The sequence below is a fragment of the Eptatretus burgeri genome, chromosome 16 (assembly GCF_056783735.1).
Source record: "Eptatretus burgeri isolate ZD-2024b chromosome 16, Ebu_testis_v1, whole genome shotgun sequence".
NCBI lineage: Eukaryota > Metazoa > Chordata > Myxini > Myxiniformes > Myxinidae > Eptatretus > Eptatretus burgeri.
The window spans coordinates 6,953,467-6,973,669 of record NC_140976.1 but is presented as its reverse complement, the minus strand read 5'-3'; the positions used below and the strand labels follow the sequence as shown (position 1 = coordinate 6,973,669).

At 43.0% G+C, this 20,203-nt stretch overlaps 1 protein-coding gene across 14 annotated transcripts in view; it reads right to left on the bottom strand.

The window, feature by feature from the left end:
* LOC147010416 (PR domain zinc finger protein 10-like) overlaps positions 1 to 20,203 on the bottom strand; it is a 110,869-nt gene that overhangs the window by 58,373 nt on the left and 32,293 nt on the right. For 12 of the 14 annotated variants that reach the window (XM_085858934.1, XM_085858930.1, XM_085858940.1 and 9 more), the window contains 10 exons: positions 19,350 to 19,509; positions 18,966 to 19,075; positions 17,202 to 17,333; positions 15,101 to 15,316; positions 13,244 to 13,313; positions 13,044 to 13,149; positions 12,857 to 12,929; positions 12,087 to 12,359; positions 5,606 to 5,758; positions 592 to 783 (listed from right to left, as the gene is read on the bottom strand). In XM_085858934.1, the coding sequence (XP_085715060.1) occupies positions 592 to 783; positions 5,606 to 5,758; positions 12,087 to 12,359; positions 12,857 to 12,929; positions 13,044 to 13,149; positions 13,244 to 13,313; positions 15,101 to 15,316; positions 17,202 to 17,333; positions 18,966 to 19,075; positions 19,350 to 19,509 (1,485 nt within the window). The remainder of the gene's footprint in view (positions 1 to 591; positions 784 to 5,605; positions 5,759 to 12,086; positions 12,360 to 12,856; positions 12,930 to 13,043; positions 13,150 to 13,243; positions 13,314 to 15,100; positions 15,317 to 17,201; positions 17,334 to 18,965; positions 19,076 to 19,349; positions 19,510 to 20,203) is intronic. The other 2 variants (XM_085858941.1, XM_085858942.1) reach the window with 2 other exon arrangements.

The following is a 20,203-nucleotide window of genomic DNA, read 5'->3' as shown; positions in this document are numbered from 1 at the left end:
ATACCCCTCCAGCGAGACTAGAGTTATCCATCTTCCTGCTTGATGGTTTAACATCCATCTATTGATTGGCCCCATAGCTCCATCCTTTAGTTTATGATCATCTGCTTTGTGTTTATCAAGCTTGGAGTTTGTAAATTTGTACAATAAAATTACCATCAGCAATTTAAAACTACAAAAACCCTTCCATTTACTGGTTATGTCCAACGAAAGTAAACTTGATGAAGATTATGTTATTGATTCGCAAAAATATTTAGTTTGGACAGGGATGCACCTCAGAAACTTAAAAAAATAATTTAGGTTCTTTAAAGTCTCGCTATGGTTTTTAGTTTTATCACAGGTGAAGGGTAATGTGACAATTTCACATCCAGGCCTTGAAAAGGTGCAGATTACCATTGAGAGCTCATGAAAAACCTAGCAGATCGACGTTGTTAAGAATGAACCAGAGCGTGCGTATGAAGGTTCCGAAAGAGTCTGCTTCATTTATGGCATCACAAAGGCAGCCTCTGGTTCATTGTCAGCCCAAATGTGCATTCTGTATCGTCACATAGAAACTTCACTCGAAATAACCCCAATCCTGCCACCATCACATACCAACATCCCTCGTCTTCGAAAACCAACAGAGCAAGTTCGGCATTTGAATGTGAAGGCCAAAAGGTCGGGTGTCGGGATTCGTGGTGCACGAGGAGGGCGAGGGGGCCGGTTTGGAGGAGGAGCTCCTCCTCCCTTTTCTTCCCTCTGAGGGTCGTGGACACGACTGACATGTTGTTTCAGTTTGTCCTTGCGCTGGAAGAGAGAGAGAGGGAGAGAGGGAGAGAGGGAGAGAGATACAACTCTGCAGGGCATCAACATGGACCACTACCTGAACAGGGACACTGTGCAAAGTTCACATGGATTTGCAAGTTTTCATCAATTAAGACAGAGATACATAGTGGCAAACAGGGAAATTGATCATGTGCTTTCTGTATACAGATGCATGTTATGTACATCGATACAGAACACAGACATAATCACACGTGTTTCGTCTGTCACATCAGATGGGAAAGGTTCACATTATTTGGTGTCTTGGGGTTCCAGTGGACACCAAAACATGCATTTCCATGGGAAATATTATATGCAGAAGAATTCAAACAAACAGGTAATTCTACAAATTGAAATGAATACATTCCAAGTCAAAATTTTCCAAATTTATGTTGAAGCTATTTATGAATAGAAAGGCTCAATTGTGGCTAAAGCAACGCTCTGCGACTCTCAGTGCCGAGCTCAACTGTTTGAGTTTCAAAGTCTGATAAACGCCAGTTGTGGAAAACTTTTAACACGTCGATGCATTTGTGAGTGTGGGAATAATTTCAAAAATTCATCCCAAACAACTCAAAATCTGGCTCAGCATCATCTTGGGGACATTATAACATGAGGGTATCTCACTCGATACAAACTGTGCCTTCATGTGAGATACAAGACACACTGTTAGCTAGCTCATTCACTAACAGGTTTCCCCCACCATCGGTATTATCTGGACTCATTACAGGAATGATGTCACACCTGTCCTGTTGGACATTCATCTATCAGCTGATCTGACGCAAGAAACAAAACCACCGGCCGAACTCCAAAATGTTTACATCTCGAGGCCAAACCAGATTGCTAATTTTCACTCAATCAACTGCCAACTGTTCAAGTACACATGGGTCCGACAATCGATCATGGCCTTGTGAGTGGTGAGGACACTGGGATTGGCATCCCACAGGCTTTGGATCTGGCTGAAGGCAACAGTTTGAAGGATTTGCATTGTGAGGTTTTGAAAAGTGAGCAAAGGTGTGTTATTAGTGCGGAATAAATCTCAAGTTTTGAGAGCTGAGGTTTGTGTTGGCAGAAGTTAAACAGTATGTCAAAGCTTCAGACTCGTTAAATCGTAGAGGACCATGGACAAGTACGATACGAGTCTGGAAGGCATAATCGGCGCAACAGGGCACAACCTGCCACAATGGCGTGACCCGCTGTAAGAGGGCAATCTGTTTTGACAATTAAAGTGAATATGGGTCTACGAGTGTTAGAACTGACAAACTTATTTCTATGTTCAGCACCAACAAGTGCCGGAGGCATCCACAGGCAAAGTCTGATGTTTTCCGCTGCGCTGTCTGATGTCCCATGTGTGTGTAATTTACATTGCCACGTGACAAATGGATAGTTCCAATTACAATGAGTCACAATAGCTTTACATAATCACAGTCAGCATTTCACAAAACAGTCATAGTTATACCCAATGCAGTCAGTTACTACCACTAACTCCTGAAACCAGTATGATTGCCTTCTTCTTTGCTACAGTTAGCATATTATGTGAGCAGGTGAAATCGCATTGTCCAGCCTCCGTGACTTAAGGATGACGACATTAGTAGAGTCAAAATATGATCCGTATCACCTAACCCCAAAAAATTGCAACAAAACGTTTTATTGTTTTAAATGTTTTAATAGGTCATGCTGCGTGCCAGAAAAAAAAGTCTTGGGTAATCTGACCCTGGTAAAGGGGTTAATTTGCATATTTTCAAGATGGCTGCCAGCAAAAAATTTTTATGGTTGATTTTAGACCCTATAAATGTATGAGCAACATATAGGAACATGGGGTTTCTGAATCAAATGAACATAGTTTCGCCCACCTATGATGTACTTTGACGTAACTATGACGTTTATGACGTCATAGCGAAAACCGAAAGCCAACCCCCTTTCTTTCCATGTGGTTCGCCGGAGTGATCAGTTCTGGGCTGGACTTGGGTCCGATCTTGTTATCGATCAGACACTTATGCGATCACTCAAGTCGACTGGTGGGTTGACCAGGGGCAGTGGCATGACGGAGGAGCAACGTGCCCTGTGGACACTGTCGTCCCCCGTATGTTCGGAATATAATGTAGCCATGCAAGAATTCAATGATTGCACTTACACGTCGAGTGAACAGCACAAGGAGGCCACCAAGTCCAGGATGGAGAGGGACCAGTCAGATCTAGAAAAAAATCCAAGAAAAACTTCAGTCATGAAATCCGTTCTCTGATGATCCAGCCTTGAGAAATGTTGTCACTGGTGTTGTAGCCAAGGATGAAGTGAATGTCGACAACTTGCAGGTCGTGGGGAAAGAAGTTGCTGAAAAGCTGACTGGACAACCAGTTTTCACCTACACATGCAAAAGGAAGGACAAAGCGAAAACTCTGGGAGATTCATCTGCTGTCCAGGTTACTGGCGACCGAACTATAGACCATGCTCTTCTGTTTCAGAGGCTACTTGTCATTTCTCGGGGAGGGAACCTCTCATTGGAGGACGTTTTTTTTAATATGAATTGTCTCCATTTCCCCCAGCTCTCTTTGAGGCGAAGCACATATTCAGGAAAGCGGACTAGCCACAGCTTGCGAGAGCAATAGATGAATATGCAAAAGGTTTGTCTACCGAGGATGAGTCGGACGATGTACCCAAGACGGACCACTATGTGTTGGATGGTGGCTCATTGATGCATCGCGTTAAGTGGACGAAAGGGAGAACATACGGATCTATAGCTAACGGCTATGCTGACTTCGTACTCTGCAATTACGGGAAAGCTACTGTTGTCTTCGACGGTTATTCGGATGAGCCATCTATCAAGGACAGCACACACCAGCGTCGTCAAAAGAAACATCAACCCAAAGTCAACTTCACAGAAGACACCGTGTTAATGGGGAAAAAGATATGAGTTCTTATCGCATGGTTCCAACAAGTAGGAACTGATAAAATGGTGCACTGTGATAAACGCAACAGGTGATGCAGACCACGACATCGTGCAAGCAGCAGTACGAGCTTCCCAGCTGCAGTCAACAACACTGATAGGCGAAGATACGGACTTACTTATTCTGCTGCTTCACCATTTTGCTGAAGGTGGCAAACGGGACTTGTACTTCCGATCTGACAAGACGCAGGACCAAAGCAGAATGTATCACATAAACAGACTGAAGAGCCTCATAGGATCCCAGGCATCTACCATGATGCTGTTCGTACATGCCTTTACTGGATGTGATACGACTTCGCGCATATTTGGGGTTGGCAAGAAATCTCTCTTCCAGAAAGTCATGAAAGGTGATGCTGGTTTGGGGTCATGTGCCCAAGCATTTGCTACACCAGGTCAAAGCACAGATGCAATTGTAGAGATTGGGTACAAGGCAATGGTCCAGGTGTTTGGTGGAAAGGGAACAGATACTCTCACTTCGTTGTGCCACAGCATCTTGACAAAGAAAGTGGTATCGGCTGTGTCGTTTGTTACCCCAGAGCGTCTGCCGCCAACTGAAGCGGCTCCTAAGCACCATTCACTCCGCACGTATTTCCAGATCATGACATGGATGGGAGAAGAGGCAGATTTGGAAGCAACAGACTGGGGGTGGAAAACAGAGGAGAATCAGTTCATCCCAGTAATGAATGAAATGAATGCCGCACCAGACTCTTTGCTTAAGGTAGTTCACTGCAACTGCACTACCGGGTGCAGTACTCAACGTTGCACATGCAGAACCTACGGTCTACCATGCACATCAGCTTGTGGACAGTGCCAAGTGCAGTCATGTAGCAACCCTTTCAATCAAATGTTGGGGGATGAGAATGAGAATGATGACAATGACAATTCTGAGATGATCGCGGGCGACAATGGGCATGGCTTATGGTAAGGCTGTGTGGCATACATACAGATTTATTTTGGATTGATGACGTCCCATCTATGTAATTACAGGAAAGGGACAGCTTAACTAGTTCAAGGAGTTAAATGTTAGCATCACATGTCATTACATATTATAAAACAACAGAGTTTCTATGGCATACTTATTTATCTTTTAACTATGACATCATATACGTCATAGTTACGTCATAGGCAGATGGAACTATGTTTATTTGATTCAGAAACCCCATGTACATATCTGTTGCCTATACATTTATAGGGTCTAAAATCAACCATAAAAAAGCTTGTCATACATTGAAATTTTCACTGGTGACCATCTTGAAAATATGCAAATTAACCCCTTTACCGGGGTCAGATTACCCGAGACTTTTTTTCTGGAATTCACCAAGACCTGTTAAAGCATTTAAAACAATACAACGTTTTGTTGCAATTTTTTGGGGGTTCAACCGTATATTGACTCTACTACATGTAATAACTTGTGGGCTTCGTTTTAAACATAACAACTACTGTCTCATCATCTGTGAGAAAAGGAAATCGTGTATATTTAGTGCGATTTATTTACTCCAGTATTTTGGGGTCATGGACGAGCTCCTTGCCACTACGCTATGGCAACATCCTGCGGACATTAGAACATGAATGTATCTCATTTGATACAAACCGTGCCTCCATGAGAGATACAGGACACACTGCTCGCTCATTCACTGACAGGCTGCCACCACTGTTGGAATTATATATTTCAAAAAAGATCAAATATTACATTGAAGATAAAAACACCAAGACAAAATGGACAAACCATAGAGGGATATCAGATTCAAACATGTATCCATCAACTGTTTAATGATTGGTGCTTTGGAAAACAGAACTCAGTTGTGAAGATCTCCCCATTGACCCTCACCCCCACCGCCAAGTCCATCAAATCACAACTGCACTCACCTTAAATTGTTTTCCACATACTGAACACAAGAAATCTCGTCTGTCTGAATGTCGGAGTTGATGGAGCTTCAGCTTGTCTGGCCGACAAAATGTTTTGTCACAAGATGAACAGGGGAAGAGACGGACTGGTGAAGAGCCTGGCTGTCTGCGCAGCTGGTAGATGTATGTGTACACGTGTACACGCACATGCACACGCACACGCACACACACACACACACACACACACACACACACACACACACACTTTTCATAAGTTTGTTTCTCACAAATCAAATCTTATATTGAACATTAAAGGCTATTATCAAATCATTATATTACCATTTTAAGGAAATTGTCAATGTTAATTCTATAAAAGCCTAAACTTAACTTTATCTTAATCGCAAACTTCAAAATAGTTGTTTACCTAACGGAAGAACCCTATTGACTTGCACGTAATTGATAGATTTGCCAACAGCACAGATCATCAGCTGGGCTCAATTCTTCGATGTTTTGACCGAGCAATGTAACAACATCACTTTTCAAACTCTCTATCTATAGATGTTTACCAATCATGTTCGAAAGTTTAATACATTATCATACTGTTGCGTCGACGGGTTGACGAATGTCGACTGTAGCACCAAGCGTCTTTGACCCTTGCCAATGACGATAAAGGAAGAAGGGAACACACAAAACTTATTATACAAAGAAAACGAAACCTGCTAACGTGACGGAAACACCGGATTTGCTGCAGGACAAGGTGGAAATGCAGATGAGGACTTTCTGCAGGCACGCTGGTCTTGATTAACCATGATAGTGTCGTGCGGGCTTAATGCAGCACAGGACAAAGGTAAGAGGATGGCAATGAGATGTGATAGTGGGGAGATGGTGTCTGAGGTCTCCCAACGGTCTGTACCAGGAGAGCGAGCTGATGTCTCCTCAGTCTCAAACCATAAGTTACTGCGAATGCGTGTGTTTACGTGACTTTTATTACCTATGGGCCCGCCTTCATGCGCACAGGTCCCTCTCATTGGCTGCCCACTGCCAGTGAGCGGCGCCACCTCTCAAGCCATATTGTCCTTCTGCGGGGATCCACAACTCACTGCACCATCCTGGCCTGCTGCTACAGTCCTTGGTCAAACAGCCCATGTTGTTTACATTCCATAAAGTGCAATGCCTTTCTGTTGTTTTTGCTGTTGTGGATTAGCCCCTGTCAGTTCTGTTCGAAGAGGCCCGCGCATTTTGGCCTGGAAGTGGTTGGAAGTGGCCTGGCAGAGGTTGCAGGTGTCGTGAGTAGTGTCGAGTCTATGTTTGCACTGTAAAAGGTGTGGGTGGTGTCCACAGGGGAGATGTGAAAGGTAAAGTTGATCAGACCTCAGAAGCAATTTATCTGTGTTGTCGATGGGTGGGAGTTCAGTGCCCAGGATGCTGGTTGAGTCGAGGTTATTGATTGCATCTATGGTGATGTGGGTATTGATGTGTTTTTTGTAGTTGTCGTTAATTGGTGGGGGGATGTTTTGAAGGATGTCATGGTGGTGTCTCTGTGGTGAATGCTTAATGTGTCTTGGGGTCTGTGAGTGGTTGGACATGTAATGGCACGGGTGATTAGGGTTGGCACCTGCAGGTGAAGGGACTGCGCACCCCCAAGTCCAATTGGTCTTCGAGGGGTTTTTTTGCCTCTGTGTGTCGGTGCCCAATGGGTATTGCTGATGTGAAACTTGTGATGCTGTGAATGGCTTTGTTTTGTATGGTCTGTAGGGTGTTGAGATGAGTGTTTGAAAGGCTGGAGGCCCAGGATGAGCTGGTGTAGTTAATGACTGATCTAATGTACTGCTTGTATATCAGTGATGTTGTTTCTTTGTGGTGCACGAAGTCAGTGCCTGTAAGTGCCATAAGTGTGTTCAACCTAGGAGTACATGTTTTTTTAATGTTTGTGATGTGATCTGAGAATGACATAGATGTGTTAAAAGTAATGCCGAGTATTTTTGTTTGGTGTGTGTGTGTGTGTGTGTGTGTGTGTGTGTGTGTGTGTGTGTGTGTGTAATAGGGTGATGTCTGTGCAATGCTTGTGTTCCTTGATGTAATTTGTTTAAAGAGTGAGTGTTGATTTTTTAGGGGGCTACTTTTAGTCTGTTTATGGTGAGCCAGGTTTGTAGGATACTGAGGAAGAGTTGAAGTTGTGCTGTGGCGGTGTTGACGTTGCTATGGATGGAGGTAACGGTTATGTGGTCCACATATGAGGCTATTTGTATGTTCTCGGGTAGTTGTGGAATGTCATGCATGAAAGACTGGAGTGTGGGGGAGAGGACCGAGCCTTGTGGGATTCCGTTAGGAAAATATGATGACTATCATATGAAAATATGATGAAAATATGTGCATGATGACTTGCCATTAAAAATTATGTTTGACTGTTGGCATGATAGGTAGTTGGCCGGCCAGCGTTTGGTGTTGTTGTGCATGTTTGTGTTGAGTACAGGATCTTGTTTGTGAGTAAGCGTTTTGGGAGGGCGTCAAATGCTTTGCTGATGTCGACTGTCGTGATAATTGTGCATTTTGGTGGTTTTCTACTGTTGAAGTGTTTTCCGTTGAAGGCAGAGTGAAGTGCTTTCTACTGTTGAAGCCATCAAAGGTGTTTTGTGGAGAGTGGGATGTGAGGGTTTGCGAGTGTGAGTACAAGGCGTTCTGTAACTTTACAGGGTATGCACAGTAATGTGGTTGGTCTGTAGGAGGCTGCTTTGGTTGGCTGTTCATTTGGTTTAAGGAGGGAAAACACTTTGCATAGTTTCCAAATTTAGGGAATTATTGAGTGTTGGTAGAAATTGCTTATTTAGTACTTGTAAGTGCTGATATGCCGTGTGGTCCAAGGTGTTTTTAAATGTAAATTGGAGATGTTATCAAGGCCAGTAGCCTGTGGAGTTTTGATGTTTTTTGTGCAGGAGTGAATGGTGTAATGGTGTTGTCGAGTTGGTCGCTGAGGTTGCGTTTTGTAATACAGAACTGTCGGACCCCTCTACTCGCAGAGGATACGTTCATGGAAAATGCTGCGAATGGCAAATCCGCGAATAGCGGATTTGGAGTGGAGAGAAGAGGGATAGGTTCCCGGCGGTTCGTGATTCATAAGGGAATATCAAAAATGCCACAAAAAAACTGCGAATATGCCAGTGATAACACAAAAACACCCCCAAAACACGAATACACCCAAGAAAAACAGCAACAACAAAAAAGTAAACTCCACAAAAATAAACCATGAATGCACCCACGAAAAACAGTGACAACGTGAATATGCCCGCAAGAAACCGCAAAAACACCACAAATACGCGGAGCGAAGCTCCGGAGCTTCTTCGCGGTGTGAAGAATGTAGAAACAGGTCGCAGTTTATCAAGCGCAAGTATGCAGGGCCCATGAATAGAGAATCCACGAATAGCGGGGTCCGACAGAACTTCTTTCCTCTTTCCGGGTCTTCGGTGACTTGTGTTTGCATAATGATTAATGAGGATGCTCGCTTTTTGTTTTTTTGATGGTCTGTTTGTTGTGGTAGTTATGACTGTATGTGAGGGTGTTACGGCTGTATGTGAGGGAGGGTGTTATGTCGATGTTGGAGTCAGTGATGCTGTTTCGGATTTTGCACAAGTGTTTGGTATTAGTTGAGTGATCTCGTAGTGTGTGTAGAAAATGCCAGGTTGGTTTTACTTTTTCACGAATATTTTGTTGTTGATTTCTGCATTTAGTGTTTGAATCGTTTAGACCCGTGCTTCTCAACCGGTGGGCCGCGAGGTCGGCAAAAAAGAAAAGTATATAAAAAAGGGTCTGATCTTACAGTGTAAGACTTACATGAGACAGCTGGAATTCAGCTAGGTCTGTTTGTACTTCCGTCTTTCCGAAACCGTGTAGCGAGCGCGCGCGCGAGAGAGATAGATCGAGTCATTTTGTGCTTACGTATGTCATGTTTATGCAGTGGTGGTTTACGCACGTTTGATCTACATGTAACTGTGATGTGAACGTACTATATCCGTGTGTGTGTGTGTGCATTGTGCACTTGCGCATATATGCGATGTGTGTATGCATGTACGTGCCTTGTACTTAGTTCATGCGTTCACGAACTTGAAATTTTTGTAAACTTTTCAACTTTCACGGATAATTTCTTGAACCGAAAATGGATCGATTTTTGAAACGAAAGTGTGATGGAGAAGACAAATCAGCTACAGAAAAATCTCGAAAGGTTGTGGTGAGGAAATATGACCCCGATTACATTAAATATGGATTCACGATGGCAGGCAGTGATGTTGAGCCAAAAGCACAGTGCGTTGAATGTTCCTGTCAAACGAGGCGCTTAAACCGTCAAAGCTTCAGAGACACTTAAACACAAGACACCATAATAGTACAGGTAAGCCAAAGGAATACTTTGAGAGGAAAAGGGCTGGACTTCAGGTACAGCAGAAAGTGATTGCAACATTTACAACTCAGTCAAAATCAGCATTGAAAGCCAGCTACATGGTTGCTGCTTGTGTTGCTCGTAGCAAGAAAGCTTTCACAATCGCGGAGGAGCTTATTTTACCCAGTGCTGTTGATATGTGTCGAGAAATTCTTGGAGAGGCAGCTGCAACCAAACTTCAGTCCGTATCACTCTCGAATGATACTGTGATGAGAAGAATTGTTGAAATGAGTGATGCCATTGAATGCCAAGTGGTGAAAAAAATAAAGGCCAGTCCGTATCTTTCCATTCAGTTGGATGAATTTACTGACATTAGCAATAATGCTTTATTGCTAGTTTTCGTACTGCGGGGACAGTGATGTTCATGAGGATCTACTGATTTGCAAAGACCTTCCCACAAAAACAGTTGCAGATGATGTAATGCTCTGCCTTGACAAATACTTCACTGACAAAAGTATTGATTGGAAGAACTGCGTAGGTGTGTGCACAGATGGTGCTGCATCAATGACAGGAGTCCATCGTGGTGTTGTAAAACAGATCCAACAGAGGGCGCCAGATGCCAAGAAGACCCACTGCTTCTTACATCGAGAAAATCTGGCAACAAAGCAGATGTCACCAGAACTGAATGAAGTCATTAATGTAGCTGTTAAAACTGTGAACTTCATCAAGAAGAGTGCACTCAACTCAAGGTGTTTTGCTGCACTTAAAACTTAAAACCCCTCTCCTTAAAACGTCTGTGAATCAAGAAAGACTTGATTCTGATCACTTGCAGCTACTGTACCACAGTGAGGTGAGGTGGCTTTCAAGAGGGCGTATGCTTAATCGCCTCTTTGAACTGAGACATGAAGTCCACATGTTCCTTGAAGATAAACACTCATCACTTGCTGATCATTACAGTAATGATAACTTTTGTGCCAAATTGGCTTACCTGTCAGATGTGTTTGACCAGTTAAATCAGCTCAACATATCAATGCAAGGTAGGAACAGTTCAGTGTTCTTGGTTGCTGACAAAATTGAAGGCTTCAAGAAAAAGCTTGTTCTTTGGAACAGAAAAGTGAAGGATGGACGACTTGAGATGTTTCCACTTCTTAGTGAAACTTTGGAATCCACTCCTCATACAGACATATCTGGGCTCATAATCCAGCATTTGACCGAATTATCACAAAAAAGTTTGCAGACTACTTTCCAGAGGACCCAAGACAAGGAAACCTTTGGATTTTGAACCCTTTCTCAGTGGATCCTGTTTCAGAAGATGTGGCCTTGTCCGTTGTACTTGAAAATGAACTGATCGAACTTTCTGCAGAGAGTAGTCTGAAGCTTCAGCATGCACAAGTAGACCTTCCTTCATTCTGGATATTGGCAAGCAGTGAATACACTTCTTTGTCAAAGCGTGCCATCAGATTTCTTTTACCATTCACCACAACCCACCTCTATGAATCGGGCTTCTCAACTGTAACTGTGACAAAATCAAAAGCACGAAATAGTCTAAAAACAGACACTCTGAATGTCACTTTGCGTGTGAGCCTGTCCCCCATCAAACCACGACTTGACCATCTTATTTCCAAGAAGCAAGCTCAAGAGTCTCATTAAAGGTGGGTTTTCACGGGACATGCGAACGGTTCGCGAAGGATGCGAATATTGAAAAAATGGCAAAGTCCAACATTCGTATTTTAGGCTCCAAAAGTTCGCCAAACATGTGCGGGGGTTCGGAAGCGTCGTCAATTGTTCGCAAGAGTCGTTTTTTGTTCGGCGAAAATTTCAAAAAAGTTTGAAATTCCCGCCTTTTTTCGGTCCCTTTTACTTACCACTCGAACTGTTATTCAAATACAGAAACCGCCATTATATTGGATTTCCCACGTGATCTACTGCTTCTCCGAGCAACCAATGAAAAATGTTACAGTATGGATTTGTTTAAATGCTTCAATAATGATGTTCTGACCATACCCACACGTACGTGCATGCACACTTCTTCTTATCAAATAACTTTCACAACTTCAATCCTTCCCTCCCAAAGATTCCCACTGTTATAAACCTGACACTCCATTCCTCATCTCTTATAAAACGTCCCCTCACCTTTACACGTTTCATGATCTTCATTCCACCTTCGCCTTCACCTTCCATTTGAACACTCTCGCCTTCCTGCTGTGCACCTCCATCTCCTTCAACCCCTCTTCCTTTATCGTCTCGTCCCTCCTCGCCATCCTCTTGTCTTCTTTCAGGTTCTCCTTCAGCACCATTTCCATTGGAGTCTTTCTGGACATTCCCGCCCTCTATACCAACCAGGTCCGCAGCTGGCTCCACCTCCATACTCCCATTGGCTACCTCAGTGCGTGGACGTTTCAACGTCTGCACACAGCATTGTCTTATGGTCGAGAACCAGCAAGTACAGTGTCCGAAGTTTCAATGTACATCAACACAAGTCTACCACAAGACGGGCTCAGTCTCGTGTCTTCATATTTTCCTTTATAAACTCTGAAATTCACATCCATTAACATGCACGACACAATCGACAATTAATTAACCAAATGCCTTGATAAAACTTTGGTCACCATGACATTGTTCTCTTGTTCTTTTGTGTATCGAAAGCATTGCCGCACTTTCTGTCTAATTGTTGTTAATTTTCCACCAAAATCCACTATTCACACCCATCACATGTTCAATTACAAACGATTTATCTGTAACATTTACCATATCTGTTTGCTGAACGCCTGCATGCACTCAATGAGACGATGCTAAGTGGCATACATCATCATGAATGTTAATGTGCGATACACAGGGAAACAGTTCGATAACAAACGTGAGAGCATAAGCATCACGGCGCACGGCAGGGGTGTGTGGAGTACTTTTGGGGGTCTGCCCACTCGACGTCCAGGCCGAAACTTCCTGCGACCCCGGGAGCGGCCCCGACCACGTGACCTGAGGCAGAACAAATCAGGTGAGCGATATAAAATGTTGGCATACGGCCAGTGGACAGTTATACCACCCTCCTCTTGGCTTGTTAAAACATTAGTGGAGATAACCTGCACTTACCGCTCACACCTGTCTACGTCATCGTGTCCCTCCAAGTGCTTCTGCAGTTCCTGCCAGTTCGGCAGACGTCGTGGGCACTCGTAGCACGGCCATGTGTACGCAGTGTCTGCAAGCATTGTTAAAAAAAAATGCTCCGCTATAACTGAAAAGCACAGACCACACAAATTATTATACTGTACACAAATTACAGTGTGTTTCACCTGCATCCACAATTGTTGGTTCAAGTGGTTTCTCTCCAACAACTGGGGCATAAGCAGCTGCAAACCATACCTGTAAGAACATTGAGATGCACCATGGACATGGACATAATTGATCACCAAGAAAACGAGACGCACACACACACACACCCACACATCCCAAAATAGCTTCAGGATGAGTACACAGGCATGTTGACGAGTGTAGCTATGACATGTACGTGACATCATGAACTTCAGAGAAGTCTTTCAGGATGATATCTAATCACGATACAGTGAGTGCAAGCCTTATTGCAAAACAAACTGTGTTCATACCATTGATGTTTTAACCATTGAACACTCAAACAAAACCAGTACTTTAGCACGGTCGCTATTGTCCTTGTGTCTGCAGATGGAAACAATTCATAAAACAAAATAGAACAAGAAAAAGTGCAATCAGAAATTGCAGACCCTCACCAGAATTTGTTTTGTGTGGTGTTTGTGTACTGGTGTGTTACGTCATCAATAAGAGACATAATTAGAACTGCAACTTTATAACTGCTGGCAGTGATGACCGGGTACCAAGACGTCCTGCTTTGATTGGACACTTGACCGTGACCCTGACCCAGGACGTTTATTATTATTCAATTGAATTTAGAATGGGATTAAAATAAGTTCAATTCAAATAAAATGGAAGACGAAATAGGTACAATCCGGCATTGGAGTAATCAGAAGGAACCAAAACAAGCAAAAAGCAAAGATGAAGTCATCAGGATGAACCTGGATAGGATTCACATTTCAGCTGCTACTCCTCTACCCTCAAACCCATCCAGGCACAGCCCAAGTGAACCTTATTCAAAAAATAAAAATCAAAAAAAAATCAAAAAGAACCCAGATCAAAAAAGTAAATAATTCTGCTTGCTAGACCATGTGTCGGATCAAGATGAAATTTAAAACATGTTCCCCATCACCACTCGATCATAATTGTGAAGTTTCACATCGATTTATTAAGCAGTTCCAGAGAAAACATTAATTAATACTTTTCTTCAATCCAATATGGCTGTCAAACCATATGACCGATCAATTATTCCTTCACAAACTTGTGCACCCAAGGCTTGGGGACCATTTTTGTGAAGGTTCTCCTTGAAATGTCCAGCTATTGTGGAGACGAAGATTTTTTATAGGTTCTAGGGTAAATCCAACATAGCTGTGAAACCATGTGACCTATGACGTTATACGTGTGAACCTTTGGTTTCTCATGGATGGGCGGTCATACGTGTAAAGTTTGGCCTCGATCTGCTCTGCCACTTCAGAAAAGAAGATTTTTGAAGGTTAAAAAAACAAAAACAATATGGCTGCGGAATCATGTGACCGATGATGTCATCTTTTTTTTTTCTGTGGACCACTTTATCCCAAGATGATGCTCAAAAAATTTTCATACTGATCAGATGTAGCGTTCTACATATGCAATTATTACGTCATAACAAAGGCACCTATGATGTCATAAAGAAATCACACTTATTCCCCATGAGTACGTGCCATGTGCCAAGTTTCAATTTTACCTTGGTGCGGTTTCAGATACAGGAGGTCCAACGTTTTTCCGTTTTTCCAACATGGCTGCCACACCACTATGACGTCATAATTATCAATAAAATATTCCACATGAGTAGTCGCTCCTATGGTGGAAATTTCCTCTCAATCCGACAAGCGTTTGCGGAGAAAAGCACTAAAGTTCTGTGCGGACAAACAAACAAACCCAAATTGAATACCCTCTCCTTTGGCGAGGGTAATAATGGATATTTAACTATTGAACTATACCTCAGAAAACCTTGGGCAAAAAAGTAGAAGTCCTTTCATAACAAATCACCCGTTTAAGTGACTTACCCTCAGCTCTTCCCTGGGTAGTACCAAACGCGTGGTGCACACAAAGATGTGCATCCCGTGCTGATAGGCTGACAGGTTCTGTTGGGCGTGGTTCTGGGCGGGACGGACCAGCATTAGCCAATTGCTTCGATTCTCATCCGAGAGGTCCAGCCATTCACATCGCTGCTCTGCTTCCTCAGGCCGAGTGTTCTCTGTTGCACTTGCTGCACTAACGAGCTGAAGAAGGAAACAATCACAAACAAAATATAATCGAATGAAAATTAAAATGTAAAGACAAGAACAGTGGTTATTAAATTAGAAATCCATGGGAACAAAATAAAGTAATGGGATCCTCTCTCCATTGGACCCCTCTCCTTAAAACTATCATCAAAATCTCGACAAGTAATGGGACACTCAAAGTGGCTGGGAAAAGATGTTAAAAAGGGGAAAAAATTAAATAAACAAAAAGGCAGAGTAATCGAACAAAAAGAGAGCAAAGAGAAGGAAGAAAATTGTTATGACAAAAACAACTAGAGGGGGAGCACTCGGGAGAGTGCAAAACCTCCGCCGCCAATACTGCTGGGTCACACAAGTGAACTTTATATCTTATTCATTAAATATGATGTCAACAGTGCTGACAGAGTTATAGTTCTTTTCTCCAACATTTTCTTTTTTGGGAGGGGGGGGGGGTGTTGGAAATCACTTAAAACATGTAGAAATGCAAAAAAACGAAATCGAAATTTTGTTGAAAAAGTTGCAAAAAATTTTTTTCTCTAACAATGATTTTTGGGGGGGGGTTGGAAATCACTTAAAACATGTAGAAATGCAAAAAAAAATATATTTTTCACTAAATTTTTTTCGGGGAGGGGGGGGGTTGGAAATCACTTAAAACATGTAGAAATGCAAAAAAATTAAAAAAAATTTTCTCTAACAATTTCTTTTTTTTGGGGGGGGGGGACAAATTACAAAATCTAATGGCATGATCCTTGGACCATACCTAACCCCCCCCCCCACCAAGTTTCGTCGAAATCCGTCGAGGAGTTTTTCCGTAATACTGTTCACAAACAAACAAACAAATAAAATATAAACCAATGTCACCCTCAGGGTGACCCGTATCTTGCCAAAAGGTGACCACGTGTGACTTCTTTAAGGTCACACTGAGGTGAACAGAGCTGCTATTCACCAGGAGCGACTCCTTGAGGAATATCTGCCTACGAGAGATTCTGATGAGAATCGTTCTACAGAGTAACCACGAAAAATATGCGTTTGCCTCATAACGTCACCAAATGACGTCATAATGTCTCAAGCTTGACATATCTAGAAAGCACTCATCGAGGTGTTCAATTTGAGGTACTACACGATATGGTTCCTAAAACTTGAAAATTTGACCTTGGGGTCAAATATGTTTGACCTTAGGCGCTAACCATGAAGGTCAAGGTCAAGGTCAATCGCCACCAAAAATTAATCAGCTGAGCGCCAGACCATGAACTATATTCCCATGAAGTTTGAAGACGATCCGATCAAAATTACTCAAAAAATAAGGGTTTCATCGACTCCCCTGATTTGCGACAAAGTGACCTTGACCTTTGACCTTCAAAATTTTATGCGCTGAAAGGGACCTCTATAGGCCTCTGATATGCGAAGTTACAAAAATTTCCAATGATAACTGTGCTCTGCAGAATTTTTTATACGTGATTACAGACAAACAAACAAAAAAAAAACATACAAGCTGACGAACATATCTTGCAAAAACTTCGTTTTGGCAAGATAACAAACAAACAAACAAACAGAAAGGGGTGAAAACAGTAACCTCAGATCTTCGATGGCAGAGGTTAAAAATGGATATAAAAGAAGAGAAACAAAGAAATTAAGAGCATGGAGGGATTGTGATTTCGGGGAGATGAAGGAACCAAGGAACCATGAGTGGAGAAATGGCAGAGAATGAATAGCGAATGAGCTGTAAAGAATAATATCAGTGAGAATGATGCTCCAAATGAAGTCACGGAAGAGAAGTCGAGTGGATAAAGGTGAGGGAAAGGAAAATTGGGAGAAATAGAGACTGAATAGAGAAGAGGGAAGATTTCAGACTCGGACAAACATGTGAAGGCAAAGACAAGAAAACCTTCAGTCGGAGTTTGTCTGGCACAAGTTCCCCTAGTGTCACCAGAGGGGCTTCGTAAGGTCCGAGCCTCGTCCGGTGTTCTATCCTCCTCCTTGCGTGGACACCGCCCGTCTGTTTGTCGATGTACAACACCTTTGGGACACACAACGGGGGTGCTGTTGAGACACAACAATTGTATATTCACGTAGAATCAGTCAGGTATGCTTTTATGGCAGTAAATATGAGCAAGTGCGAGTAAGGATTTACACTTAAGGGTTACAGGAGTTGGTTGAGGAATGGTGAGCGAGATAGAAATCGGTAGGTGAGCGTACTAGTTTTAGAATAAATGGGAGAAAAACAATTAAAGTGTTTAATACACAATTAAACCAAACAAGGTACAAGTGCTGCAAATAAGATTTGATGATATGTTGCATTGTGGAAGTCTCGCGTGTTTGTCTGTCTTTATCTTCTTGTCTGTTAACCCCCTTGAGAGTTCAGGTGCACCCTGAGCGTTGGACGTAATATGTGAACTACATTTTAATGTGTGAACTACTGCTGAACAGAATTATTTGTCTTGCTCCACACTTTTGGATGCTTGAATGGAGTTAGGGAAATGGGGAAATGGAGACACCCCCCACCCCCACCCCCACCACCAAACGTATCTACCAGGCCTCAGGAGTATGTGAGGGTGGGCCTGAGATGCGAAAAAGAAGAACTCAAGGTTTCTGGTCCACTACCGGCATGGAGGAGAGCAGTTCTGGTGGTGGTCGTATGGCAGCTTAGCTGCCGGGGTAGCTATCATTTCTTGAAGCGTGACTGTGTCGCTGATGCAGTGTCCCTCTACCAGTACACACACTGGAACTGGTACTCATTTCGCCGACCTCGGAAGGATGACAGGCTGAGTCAACCCCCTGGTGTATTAATTCAGCAGCCGACGGGGCTTGAACTCAGGACCCTAGGATCCCAAGCCACCACCCTAACCACTGAGCCAACATCAGGCTGTAGAGCAGTTCTGAGTGGAGGGAAGACAGCGAGTGAGGATGCTGAAAAAGTGTTTGATTGCCAATGGAGGCACATCATGGAGAGAAGGGTCTGAATGAATGGCCAACTGGTGGAAGTTTGCACGAGTTATGTTGTGAACATGGCATTCAGGGTGAGCGGCTGATATGAGATAACGATTCCTGATCCCTAAGGTGTAATCAAGTTGCGTCCTGTGGAGGCCTTCTACCCTTGGTTCGAGGCAGCCGTATACATGGTGTGCATTGAGGTGAAGGACACACTCCTTCCTGATCAACTCCACATTCGGTCGCTGTTCCAACCAAACAATAATTACAGGTCAAACAGTAAAGTCAAAATGCAAAACTTTTCTTGAGCAATGAATGGAAGTATATTCTGTTTGTGCACCCGAAAGATAATCAAGTGTCCTTTTTTGACATGGAGTTAGTTGGGGAGGATAGTGTCAATATGAAGCCTTTTCAATTTAACAACCAATCTATGGGACGTAGTCATCCGTTATCATGAGACTGCGCTGTATAACAAGCAGGAATTTCACATCAAGGGACAGGAGGAAAGACATCGGACGAGGAAAAATATAAGAGTTGAAGGAAAATGAGGACAGTTACTACGTGTGACTCAGAGTGAGGATAAAAGGAAAGTGAGAGTGAGACATTTATATTAAGTGGAGAATGTATAATAGCAATAACTACGGAAAGCACAACCAAGTTGATGACTTGTCTGAAAATGGGAGGTTCAGGGTTTGTTTGTTTTTCCGAGTGAAAGGTACACCTGTGGGAGAGTGGCGTAAGCGAGTGGTAGTGGAGACCGGTTAGGAATTGGGAAAAGTGGACCATGTTGAGGACATGGAGGAGAGATACTTCGTTGGCAATCCTCGCACCCTGCAAAAGAAAATGCGCACACACACACACACACACACACACACACACACACACACACACACACACACACACACACACACACACACACACACACACACACACACACACACACACACACACACACACACACACACACACACACACACACACAATCCAAATGTGCTCCCCTTTCGAACCCCAAAAATGTCACAGCAAGTTGGTCTCAACCCAAACCTCTCATGAACTAAAAAAAACTCTGCCAATGCACAACAATGAAATTCACTCATTGCTTCACCCATCTGGTAATCTGTTGTTTTGTACGTTTTCTTTTTTGAAATAAACTTGGAGAGAAGTCCCCACATTGCTATCCCCTTCGAGCTCACAGCCACACTCCCCTCACATAGTAAATTGGGATCGAATTCTACCGTCACTTGTTCTTCTGCTGCAGGGACCACCTGGTGGAGACACAGTCAGAGAGACAAGAAGGGCCAAAAGAGGGGATATAAAGAGGGAAGAATAAGACCATGGCGGTGGGTATAGAGGGATGTGAAGAGATGGGAAAAGGTGAAAAGAGAAGGGTGTGGAGAAAAGAGGAGGCAAGAGTAAGGTGGAGGCAAAACAAACAAACACATTAGAAGGATCCGTATGAGTAATGGTCTGCACTTAAAAAATAAACAATGAATCAAAAAAAAATCTTTAAATATCCCGAAGCAATTTACATGCATGTAGTAAAGAACAATGTATGGACAAAATATATGGATAAGACCAGCAGGCAATACATATTGGTTATTATTTATTAATGTGAGGAGGGAAGGGGTGCTACATAAGGTACTACTATGACGGCATGTTGCAATGTCATGTCTCCTATTCTTGTCCTCAAAAAACAGGTAAAGATACTGTATTTGAATGAAACAAAGCGCAGTCACCACATTAGTTCTTCCTGCCACTGGGTGTGAAGTTTTGTGGTGCTGACACTAGATGTCTCAGTGCTATGTTCGTCAATATAGCAGAGGGCAGCACAATGTGGTCAGTGCTGTGAGGCATGAAGTACTGGAGATGAGAGTTGGCATGATTGACTGGAGATGAGAGTTGGGATGATTGACTGGAGATGAGAGTTGGGATGACTGGAGATGAGAGTTGGGTTGACTG